Below are 12899 nucleotides of genomic sequence, written 5' to 3'. Positions count from 1 at the left end.
ACTAGACAGACATTGAACTCGAGGAAGACTCAATTCAAATAGAGCATCTTCTAGACACATTGTAATTAAAGTCAAAATGAAAGAAAAATCCTACAAGCAGCCAGGCACAAGCAACATCTGTCATACAAGGGTAAACCTATCAAATTAACACAGTGGAAATCCTCCAAGACAGAAAGGAGTGGGCTCCTATCTTCAATCTTAATGAAACAACTGCCAACCTAGGATTTTGTATCCTGCAAAACTAAGTTTCATATTTGATGGAGAAATTAAATCTTCTTAACAAGCAAACTTTGAGGAAATTTATCTCAACTAGACCTGCCCTGTGGACCTGCTCTATACACAGACTTCTATATGTGTAAAACTACCCAGAAACTAAAGGTCAAAGCCTAAATCCCACAATGGCCTAAGAGACAGAACAGCATATTAGAGTCCCACACAACTGGATGAACAGAAATCCATCCCACTCATTAATTCTCTCAATAAATGTGAGTAGTTTGGACTCCCCACTGAAGAGATATAAGCTGACTGGATAAAAAAAATACAAGCCAAAAAAGAAAGGAGGAGCTATAGCTCTGATCATTGACTCCATTGATGTCAAAGCAACTAAAGTAAAGAAAGACAAAAAATGGACATTATGTATTGGTTGAAGCAGCAATTCAAGGAGAAGAAATATCAATTCTAAATATTCATACACTCAGCTTAGGTGTTCCCAAATTCTACTTAATCTAAACAAAAATGATAATAATGTAATAGCCAGGGACTTCAACACTCCACTGACAGAACTGGACAGACCATCTAAGCAAAAATTAAATAAACTGTGTGTTTAAATGCAACTACAGAACAAAAGGGCTTAACAGACTTTTACAGAACATTCCACCCAACAGTACTAAATATACGTTGTTCTTATCAGCTCATACTTCACTTTCCAAGATCAATCACGATGAAGTTTTAAAAAATGTATTTTTACAGACCACGGTGGAATAAAATCAGAAATCAATCCCAACAGAAACACTCATCCCAACACAAAGTCATGGAAACTAAACAACTTATTGCTAAGTAATGATGGGGTCAAGGATAAGATAAAGATGGAAATCAAAAGATTATTTGAACCAAATGACAGTGGGTCCACAAGCTATCAAAATCTGTGGGATACTATAAAAGTGGTCCTGAGAGGGAAACTCATTGTCTTAAATGCCCACATCCAGAAATCAGAAGGATTGCAAATCAACAATTTAATAATTCTTCTCAGGGAACTGAAAAAAGAAGAGCAAACCAATCCCAAACACAGCAGAAGAAAAGAAATAACAAAGACTGTCAGGGATAAATAAAATCAAAAATGAAAGGACCATAAGAAGATTAATGAAGCAAAAAGGTCATTCTTTCAAAAACATTAACTAAATTGATAAGCCTTTGGCCAGATTAACCAGAAACAAAAAAGCAGGGTCTCTAATGAGCTCAATCAAAAATGGAAAAAGGTGAAATAAAAACAGATACTATGAAAGTACAAAACATTATCACTGATTACTATAAAAATTCTCCATGTGCATAAATTCAAAAATGTGGAGGAATTGGACAAATTCTTAGAATCACACTAGCTTCCTAGACTCAACCAGGAAGAAATAGAACTCTTGAACCAACCAACATCAAATACTAAAATTGAAGCAACAAGTAAAAATCTTCCAACAAAAACAAGTCCCTGAACAGGAAAGTTTCATACCAGAATTCTACCAAATCTTCAGAGAGGAACTCACACCTATTTTTCAGAATCTATTTCATAAGATTAAAAAGGATAGAATCCTCCCAAACTTGTTCTATAAAGAAAATATCACCTTGTTATCAAAGCCAGGAAAGAACATCACAACAACAAAAAGAATGTAACAGACCAATATTTCTAATGAATATAGATGCAAAAATTCTCGTTAAAATCGTAGCAAATAGAATTTAGCTGCACATCAAAAAAAAAAAAAAATTCATTGCAACCAGGTAGGCTTCACATCCTAGCAATGCAAGATTGGTTTGCCATATACAAATCTATAAATGTAATTCACCACATAAATAGAAGTAAAAACAAAGACCACGTGACCCTCTCAATAGATGCAGAAAAAGCATTTGTCAAAATTCAGCACCTTTTTTTTTTTTTTGATAAAAACACTTAAGAATATTGTCATAGATAGGACATTCTTTAAAATGATAGAAGCCATCTTATGACAAACCCACAGCCAACATCATATTGAACAGAGCAAAACTGAGAGCATTCTCATTTAGAATTGGAACCAGACAAGAATCACCACTAGTATTCAACAGAGTACTGGAAGTCTTAGTGCAATTAGACAAGAAAAGGATAGCAAGGATATTCAAATGAGGACAGGAGAGGTCAAACCTCCATTCTTTGCTGATGATATGATCTTATACCTAGAAAACTTCATGGACTCAACCAAGAGATGCCTGGAATTGATAAATAAATATAGCAATGTGTCAGGGTACAGATCAATGTACACAAAAGAGAAGCCTTCATACACACCAACAACAGTCAAGCTGAGAATCAAATCAAAGACACAGTACTCTTCACAATAGGATCAAAGAAAATAAAATACCTTTGACTTATATTTAACAAAGGAAATGAAGGATCTTTATAGGGAAAAGTACAAAACACTGAGAAAAGAAATTGCAGAGATTGTTCATAGATGGAAAACATATCATGCTCATTGACTGGCTGAATCAGCATTGCTGAAAATATTGCCCAAGGTGATTTACAGGTTCAGTGTAATTCCCATTAAAATAGGAAAATCGTATTTTAAAAATCTTGAGAAAATGGTTCTACACTTTGTATCTAATCAGAAAAAACTTCAAGTAGCCAATTCAATCTTATGAAATAAAAATAAATCTGGAGGAAGCACTTTATCAGACTTCAGGCTATACTACAAGGCGATAGTGATCAAAAGAGCATGGTATTGGCATAAAAATAAAAACATAGATAGACCTATGGATCAGAATAGAGAATCTAGAGATGAAATCATCCTCATATTCTGCATTCTGATCTTTGGCAAAGCAGACAAAAGCATACACTGGGGAGAAGAATCCCTATTTAATATATGGTGCTGGGAGAATTGGATACCCACAGAAACAGGATCTGTACCTCTCACCATTAAAAAAAAAATTAACTCCTGATGGATAAAAGATTTAAACATAAGGCATGAAACACTAAAAATTCTAGAAGTTTAAGTGTGGGAAAACTCTTACAGATATCAACCTAGGGAAATAATTTATGAAGAAGACCCCAGTGGCAATCAAAGCAACAACAAAAATAAATAAATGGGACCCAATTAGTTAAAAAGTTAAACATTTCTGCACAGGCAAGGACACACCTAAGTGAAGTATCACAAGAATGGAAAAACAAAGCAAAGTAAATGGACACCTACAGAATGGGAGAATTGGATATGCATGCTACACATCCGATCAGGCCTGATTACTAGAATCTATAAAGAACTCGAGAAAATCAACAAGAAAAGATCAAATAAAACCATTAGAAACTAAGCATGAGACATGAACAGAAACTTTTCTTATGAAGGTAGTGTAATGGCCAACAAATACATGAAAAATGCTCCTTGTCTCTAATCATCAGGGAAATGCAAATCAAAACCACACTGAACTATCACCAGTGAGAAGGGCTCACATTATAAGATCCCAAACAGATGCTGGCATGGATGCAGAAAGAAAGGAACACTCAGACACTGTTGGGGGTTGTGTAAACTAGTTCAACGTCTATGGAAAGCCATATGGAGATTCCCAGCAGAACTTAAAATAGACCTACTTTTTGATCCTACAATCCCTCTACTAGGTATTTACCCAAAGGGAAATAAGACATTTTATAAAAAAGACACACCCAAATGTTCAGAGCAGCACAACACAATTGCAAAGATGTGGCAACAACCAAAGTACCCACTAATACATGAATGGAATAATAAATTGTGTCATATGTACACCATGGAATACTATTCAGCTATAAAAAGGAGGAAGATCTAGTATCCTTTGTAACAACCCAGATGGAATTGGAGACCATTCTCCTGTCAGTGTTTTTCCACCTTTTTTTTATCTCATGACACACTTGAACCTACAATTAGACTTCCACAGCATACTTAAATTATGTTGATATGTTGACTCCCCCAAAAAAGTAAAAAAAAAAAAAATAGTTACTGTGTTTTGAACTTCTTTCAAAAATAATTTAATTATCGATCTTTAAAAATTGTTGCAGCACACCTAGGATCTGCTTAAGTTACACCAGTGTGCCATAGCACACTTGTTGAAAATCACTGTCCTAAGTGAAGCATCACAAGAATAGAAAAACAAACACCACATATATTAACTAACTAAATTAGAACTAGTTTGACCAACACCTATATGCTCAAATCTCAATAAAATTAGAGGGTGGGGGGAAAGGAATGGGAAAATTCTCATGCAACAGGTACATTGCGTGGGTATATTGCACACTTTCTGGGTGAAGGACACATCTATAACTCTAACTGTAAATATACAAAAGCAATTTATGTAACCCAAGTCTGTGTACCTGTGTAATATTTTGAAATCAACCCCCCCCCAAAATACTTGCAAGCATAGACACCAGAATTATTAAACAGAAAAACAGGGGGAAAAAAAGGCTAGGTCAATAAAAGTGACTCAATCATGGGCAACCACAATGAGCAGAACCATAAGCCATCAGGCTATTTTAAAATCTATGTTTGATGAGCCTAACAACTCGTACTCCTCTGGATAGACTTCTACTGCTTATTGTTTCTGCTCGTTATCATCCACTTTGTATGTGCCTAGTAATTCCAAATTGTTTACCACATATTATATTTGAAGGATTTTTTTTTTAGAGGTCACATGAAGTCTAAGATAATACAATGTTTCTTCAAAGATACATTGCATTTATTTCTGCTGGGTAACTAAGATGAAAGTACTTAAGAAAGTGCCCATCACATTGCAAATGGGTAATTCACATTATTACATGTCTGTATGCCCCACCTGAATTAAGAACACATCAGCTTTAAGACTCTCAACATCAGTAACATTCTGGTCCAGGGTCAATATATTAAAAATAGCTGCTAAGTAAATGATTGGAGGAACTGATAATGAGGTGAGATGTGTGTGTGAATCACACACGTATACATATACATGCCAAATCACAAATACTTTTATAGGAGAACATTTTGCATACCGTTTCTAAAAGAATTATATAAATCTAGAATTTACCTTTAACAGATCTTGTTCTGGCTGGCTTGGAGGCAATTTCTTCACTTTCATGTTCCATGACACGAGCTTCTGTGAAAAGGAAAAAAATGAGATGACTTGGATATTTGTAAAAATTCGTTTGAGGGTTGTATGACTTCAGTATAATTTTTTGTCATTTAATTAATTTGGATGATGTGTGAATCCATCAGCACTGTTGTTCTACTTCTGCAGTTCATCTAGATTGCCTGAATGATGGTTCCTTCTCATTACTCCTCCTTTACCTGAGCTTTTCTGATCCTTTGAATTCCCTTATTGATTCCCATCACCAAGGTCTGTAGTGCCCAGTTGGGCAGTGGCAGATCTTCAAGGTCAAGCCTTCTATTATTGCCCTATGGCCCTAGAATTCGACGTGTAGACAGAAGGTAATCCCATCTTTGCACCCTGTAAACCTAACCGGGGTGGGGGGATCATTTATTTGAATGCCTTCTACTCCCTTCGCTCCACTTGACTCTATTAGACTGTGCTCAGATTGTATTTACCGAGGACAGACTGTCGATGAGGTTTTCTTGGCACAGCCGGTGATGGCAGGAAAATGTCAAGTGGAAATTCAGCAACGTTTACTACCACTCCGGAACCTTGAGGTAAATGATCAGACCGCTGTTTTTCTGCTTTAACAGATACGGTACTAGGTGCACGGCCTGATGCCTTTGCACCTTCATCTGTCAAGATGTGCGGGTAAACAAAGCTTGAGCTCTCTGGGTAAGATTTGGGAGCGGTGACTGAGTAAGGAGTAGTAATGAGAGGTCTGGAGAAACGTGAAGAAAGAATTAAAATGTCTTGTAGCCTTTCATCAGTATAAGGCTGATGATCTTTTACAACCTTTTTGGGTGCTTTTAACACTTTTGGTTGGTACATTTCTTTTTCTTTTCCTTTTTCTTTTTCTATTTCTTTTTCTTCCTCAACCGGAATAGAAGCTGGTAGAGAACTTGGAAGAAATACGGGAACAGGAGCAGGATCTGGAATGTTCCAGCGGACATTTTTAGTAAATTTTGAGTGTTTTAACATTGTAGTCATTATATCTGGTAAAGAACGACCAAGAACAAAATCTCGCAATTTGGTAGATCGTACTGATTTATCTATGGACACAACATCCGGAAAACTGGTTTTATCTCTTAAAATTGAAGTGGTTTCACCTTCATGTGGTGACTTAGTTTCACCAGTCTTGGCTACACAGAAAAGAGGGGGGAAAAAGAAAGATTAGATTAGATTTATCAAGATGTCAGAGACCGCAAATGTCTTAGAATTTATAACTTCAGTACACACTCACCTTTTAAAATTGTTTCTATTTATATTTACACAACTACCAGAGCTTCTGTTGAGCTTCCTGAGATAAAGTTTTAGTGAACAATTAGGGAAGTGAAAAGGCTAAATTAAATTGTATTAGATTTAGAAAGGGTACAGAGATACTCTTGGAAGAAAAGAATGCAAGGACAGAAGAGTGAGATCCAAGGGAAAAAATTTTGAGTGATTTCCAGTAAAATTCTGGCAGTACAGGTGGGTAAAATTATTTTGGTGAAATTTTCCTACTTATCACACATCATTAGCACTCCTTTTTTGAAATTCATTTGAGCAAAGATTTACATTTCTTTTAAATGCTAGATGTCAGATTTTTGAACATGATAATATTCCAATAGTGTTATGGGGTGCCATAAGTTCATTTAGATTACAATAAGAAGTATTCTTTTCTCTCTTAGGTCTAGACAAATGCACTTATCCCGCGTTCATAGGCACCTCACTACATCAAACACACATCTGCCGTTTCTTTCCTATACAACAGAATGGTAAATGGCATTTTTCTGTTGTTACATCAAATATGTGTTTTCTCCTATACAACATAATGTTAAATGATATCTTTCTGCTGTTGCAGCTGAGTACAATAAATAGCAGGGACCTTTACATTCTACTGTAGAGATAATAGATTTCATAAGGTAAAACTTGTAAGCCAAAATGACTCCTTGAACCCTCAGCCCTTCACCCATCTATTATTTACATATAAAAGATGGCTAAGGATTGATCCGGGTTCAGAGAGAGGATTTCCTCTAAATAGAGCTATTAGAGGACTATGCATTTCCCTGATTTTCCCTTCCCATGGTGGGTAGAAGAGAGATGATGTCCCCCATCTCAAACTACGTGAGAGGGACCTCAAAGAACCATTTACATGTACATATAGAGAACAAGGGTATATGCCACAAGGAGAGAACATCTCACCACTCCCTTATCCACTTCCCCCACTGATTCTTGCAGAGCAGCAAAAATCTATTGGTCCAACTTACTGCTATTTCCCAACCAGAGTCAGATAAGAAGATCCTTGAAACTACTTGACAAAAATCTATTGGTCCAACTTACTGCTATTTCCCAACCAGAGTCAGATAAGAAGATCCTTGAAACTACTTGACTTGTATTTCCCGTTATTTTGGAAGGCACACGACGGACGCTGATTCTCACCTTAGCTCTTCTCCACTCCTACCCCCACCTATGAAGGATTCAGAAACTGTTAAGTTGAAAGAGAAAACTACTGAGAAAAGGACAGGGTGAAAGAACTGATCGTGCCTCTCTTTCCCTTTGCTTGTGTAAAAATTAGCAGGCCTAGATCGAGCTGGGAAAAAGGACAAGATTTGATTGTATGATAGATGGAAGTTCTGACTTCAGTCAGCTGTTTAGTATCTGAAAATAAGACAGAGCTAATATGCGAAAGTGATTGGAAGAGCCCTGGAGATTACAGAGGTGTGTGACACCCGAGCCTGAAGGGCAGGAGCAGGAAAACCAAGTTTACTTCCCCTTTATATGGAACCAATCAAAGCTAGTTTATTCAACAAAATATTACAAGAATATCTCCAACTTCATTTTCTCACTCTCTCCCATTAAAATAAAACACATTACCACAGCAAACTTTTCAATAGACTGCAGAACAACTCTGGAACTTCCCAAGTACCGTCCTCTCACCACTTTTGTCGACTTTAGTGGCAAACTGAAGTAATTTGTGCTCATTAGTTTGATCTCCTCCCCTCTTTGATTTGTTATTTCATTTTATTTATTCTGCAGCTACTTATTAACTTAATAGACTATTTTTAAAATGGTTTTAGATATACAGAAAAATTAAGCAGGATATTATCTTATATCCCTCTCCTGCACACAGTTTCACCTATTACTAGGTATGAACATCTTATATTATTGTGCTATATTTATTGCAAATAATGAATCACTGTTTATATCTTATTAAATATTACATTAGAGTTAACTCTTTGTGTTGAACAGTTCTGTGGGTTTTGACAAATGCATAATGTCTTTTATCCACCATTTTAGTATCATACAAAATAATTTCACTACCTGAAAGTCCCCTGTGCTTCACTAATCCATCCTTTCCCCTCTTCCTGAAATCCTGGTTTTAAAACACTGATTATCTTAGTGTTTCTATAGTTTTTCCTTTTCCAGAATGTTGCATTGTTGGAATCATAAAATATGTAGACTTTTCAGAGGGGCTCTGTCATTTAGCCATATGCAATTCAAGTTCCTACATGTCTTTACTTGACTTGATAGCACATCTCTATTTATTTATTTATGAATGACAGAGTCTCACTTGTCACCCTTCGTAGAGTGCAATGGCATCATAGCTCACAGCAACATCAAACTCTTGAGCTCAAGTGATTCTCCTGCCTCGGCCTCCTGAGTAACTGGGACTGCTGGCGCCTGCCACAAGGCCCGGCTAGTTTTAGAGATGAGGTCTTGCTCTTGCTCAGGCTGCTCTTGAACTCCTGAGGTTATGCAATCCACCACCTGGGCCTCCTAGAATGCTAGGATTACAGGGGTGAACCACTGTACCCGGCCTCAGCTCATTTCTTTTTAATGCTAAATAAAGTCCATTGTCTGGATGTATCATGGTTGGTTAATTTAGTTATTTGCCTATTGAACTGCTTCCATTTGGAGGCTATTCAGAATAAAACTAATAGAAATGTGCATGTATAGGTTTGAGGGTGGACATAAATTTCCATCTCAACTGGATAAATACCTGGGTATGCTGTTGCTATGCTGCTGCACTACATTAAGACTTGATTACAACACTGCCAATCCATCTTCAAAAGTAGCTGTACCATTTTGCATTACCACCAGGGAAAAATGAGGGTCCGTTTCTCCTCTCCAGCAATGGGTGTTGTCAATGTTTTGAATTTTAGTCATTCTAACAGGTCTCCAGTGATGCCTGGTTGTTGTTTTTCATTCGCATTTTATAATGGCATACGAAGTTGACCATCTTTTCATATGCTTATTTAGCATCTGGATATCTTTTCTTGTGAAGTGTCCACGTCCTTTGAGCATTTTTTAATTGGGTTGTTTTGTTGTTAAGAGTTTTTTATTTTGAATACAAGTCCTTTATCAGCTATGAGGTTTTCAAATCTTTTCTCCCATTCTGTGACTTGTCTGTTTATTATTTTAATATCTTTTCACAGAACAGAAGTTTTTGATTTTAATGAAGTCCAGCTTATCACTTGTTTCTTTCATGGATTGCTCCTTTGGTGTCAGAACTAAAAAGTCAGCACCAAACCCAAGATCACCTACTTTTTTTCCTCATTATATTCTAGAATTTTCATGGTTTTGCATTTGTACATTTAAATCTATGATTTGTCTTTTGATAATTTTTGTGAAAGGGGTAAATTCTGGTCTATGTTTACTTTTTCAATGTGGATGCCTGGTTGTTCCAGGGCCATTTGTTGAAAAGATTATCCTTTGTTTGTTAAATTGTTAGTTGACCTGCCAGGCACAGTGGCTCACATCTGTAATCCTAGCACTTTAGGAGGCTGAGGCGGGTGGATTGCTTGAACTTACAAGTTGGAGACCAGCCTGAGCAAGAATGAGACCCTGTCTCTACTAAAAGTAGAAAAAAAATTGAGGGAAGAGGATTACTTGGCTCCAGAGTTGGAGGTTGCTGTGAGCTATGATGCCCAGAGTGAGTTTAAGACTCTGTCTAAAAAAAAAAAAAAAAATTGTCAGTTGACCACATATCTTCAGTATATTTCTGGGCACTGTATTCTCATCCATCAATTTATTTGTCTTTTCTTTTGCCACTACAACATTGTCTTAAAGTTAGGTAATCCTCCTTTTTCCTTCTTACTCTTTGGTGTTTTGTTGGTTATTCTAGGTCTTTGCCTTTCTAGCATTATTTTGTCAATATACACAAAGTAACTTGCAAGGATTTTGGCTAGGATTGCATTGAATTTATGTATCAAGTTGAGAAGAATTGACATGTTAACAATATTGAGTATTCCTATTCATAAACATGAAATATCTCTCCATTTACTTAGATCTTCTTTATTTCTTTACAATTTTGTACTTTTCCTCAAACAGAACCTAGACATATGTTGTTGGATCTATGCCTAAGTGTTTCTTTTAAGGGGGGTATTAATAGTAATTGTAGTGCTTTCATTTTAATTTCTATTTGTTTATTAGTATATATAAGCAAATGACTTTTGTACATTAACCTTGTAACCTATAACCCTTAACTGCTAATTATTTCCAAGAGTTATTTTGTTAATTCTTTGGGATTTTCCACATAGACAATCACACCAGCGGTTAATAAAGATAGTTTTATTTCTTTTTTCCTCAATGTATATAGCTTTTATATCATTTTCTTATCTTACTGCAACTTTATGAAACTTACGTAAGTTTCCAGGTACAATACCAAATAGCAGTGGTAAAAAGAGACTTCATTTCTTTGTTCTTGATCTTAGTGGGAAGACTTTTAGTTACCCATCATTAAGAATGATATTAGCTATAGTTTTTTGTTGGGGGGGGCGGTTTATCAAGTTGAGGAAGTTTCCCTCTACTCCTAATTTGATGAGTTTCTTCATAATTTTGTGCTGGATTTTGACAAATGCTTTTCCACCTCTATTGATATGATTATGTGATTTTTCTTTTTTCAATGTGATGGATAACATTAGTCAATTTTTGAATGTTGAACCAGCTTGAATTGCTAAAATGATTCCAGTTTGGTCATTATGTAAAATTATTTTTATTTATTTTTAATTGTTGGGGAATCATTGAGGGTATAATGAACCAGGTTACACTGCTTGTGTTTGCTGGGTAAAGTCCCTCTATTAATAGTGTCCCACCCTCAAGAGGTGTATCACATACCATGACCCCACAACCCATTTCCTCCTTCCCTATTCCCCCTCTCCCCACCATGTACTAGCATCAATTGTCCTCATATCAGAACTGAGTTCACTGGATCTGGTTAGTGAAGGTTCTGGGAGTGAAGCGGCCAGCAATAGGAGTGGCTCCAGTGGCAGCAGCAAACTTCAGCACAGATTGCTGGCTAGTATTCCTGAAGGATATGACACTGACATCAGCAGGGTTTTCAATGCCAATAACGGCTCCAGCTGCCAACAGAGGTTTTTTCCAGGTCCTCTTCAAATTTATGATGTAGATGCCATCACTTTTCCTTTTGTAAGGGTACTGTTCTATTTGGAAGTCAAGGTTAGGGCCATCTAAGTGGGTTCCTGCTGCAAGGAATTTGAGGACATCCTCCTCCTTCATTTGCAGGACATCAAGGAGTCGGAACATTGTGAAACTTTCCCTTTAAGTTACAGTGGGAATCCAGAACAATGCTGTATGGGCCCTCCTTGAGCAGCGCAGAAAGGCAATACCAGGAATTTGTAACTCTCATGCTAGTCCACATTCAATCGCCAATGATTGGTCAAAAGCAGCAGTCATGTTTTCCTAGCAGTTACTGTACTCAATAAGCATCTCCCAATAAGCTGATCTCAGCTCCAATTCCCTGTATTTGCCTGTCCCTCCACGTACTGGGATAGTAGTTTTGCCTGGGATCTGAATTCTCTTGTGAATCTAAGAAAGGTCATTGATGATCATTTTGCTTGTTTGTTTTGTTCTTGTTGTAAAGATGGGAGTAATAACTGCCAATGTCTTTACAGTTTAGTGCTGAAACCAGAAGTCTCCATGCATTTGTTTTTCAAACTGTTATGACCTGGAATGTGCCACCTTTATGATCAAATTGTTATTCGCAAAGATATCATTCACATCCTGTTGCTAAGTCCAATGGGTACACATTACTGTTAATCTTTATTTGACTGCTTTTTAGCATTTAATATTTTAATCTACTTTCTTCTCCATGAAATTACCTTTCCCCTTGGCTTCCATGATAACATTCCATCATTTTTCCATTCCTGCCGCTTTGGAAATTTATTTGTCCTTTTTAGGTAAGTTTCTCTTTCTCAACTCAACACTTCTTGTCCTAAGGGTTCTATATTCATCTTTCTCCTCATTCTAATGCTTTTTCCACATATAATAATGATTCAAAATTCTGAGTCTGGAAGCCTTAAGCACCTAAAACTTATCATATCCAAACCTAACTAATCAGTTGTTTCTATTTTCCTTATCCCTTATAGGTACATCTGCTAACTAGTCAAAAAAACAAAACAAACAAAAAAATCCCAAACAATCTGTAATCCTTAGTTTCTCCTTATTGGTTTCCTAGGACTGCTATATCAAACTACCACAAACTCAATTCTTAAAACAACAGAAATGTATTCTCTCACAAGTTCTGGTGGCCAGAAGTCAAAAGTCAGTATCAAGGTGTCTGCAGAGCCATGTTCCCTCTGGAA

General features: G+C 36.5%; 1 protein-coding gene across 1 annotated transcript in view; it reads right to left on the bottom strand.

Moving 5' to 3' along the window:
• The window catches only part of LRRC63 (leucine rich repeat containing 63), a 72899-nt gene that overhangs the window by 47803 nt on the left and 12197 nt on the right, over window positions 1-12899 (bottom strand). The window contains exons 3-4 of the mRNA XM_023513640.1: window positions 5769-6455; window positions 5251-5319 (exon numbers count right to left, since the gene is read on the bottom strand). Coding sequence (XP_023369408.1) covers window positions 5251-5319; window positions 5769-6455 — 756 coding nt within the window. The remainder of the gene's footprint in view (window positions 1-5250; window positions 5320-5768; window positions 6456-12899) is intronic.

Source organism: Otolemur garnettii, unplaced genomic scaffold (genome assembly GCF_000181295.1).
Source record: "Otolemur garnettii isolate 467f Iridium unplaced genomic scaffold, OtoGar3 scaffold00043, whole genome shotgun sequence".
NCBI classification, from domain to species: domain Eukaryota; kingdom Metazoa; phylum Chordata; class Mammalia; order Primates; family Galagidae; genus Otolemur; species Otolemur garnettii.
The sequence above is the reverse complement of the archived record's forward strand: the minus strand, read 5'-3'. Positions and strand labels throughout refer to the sequence as shown.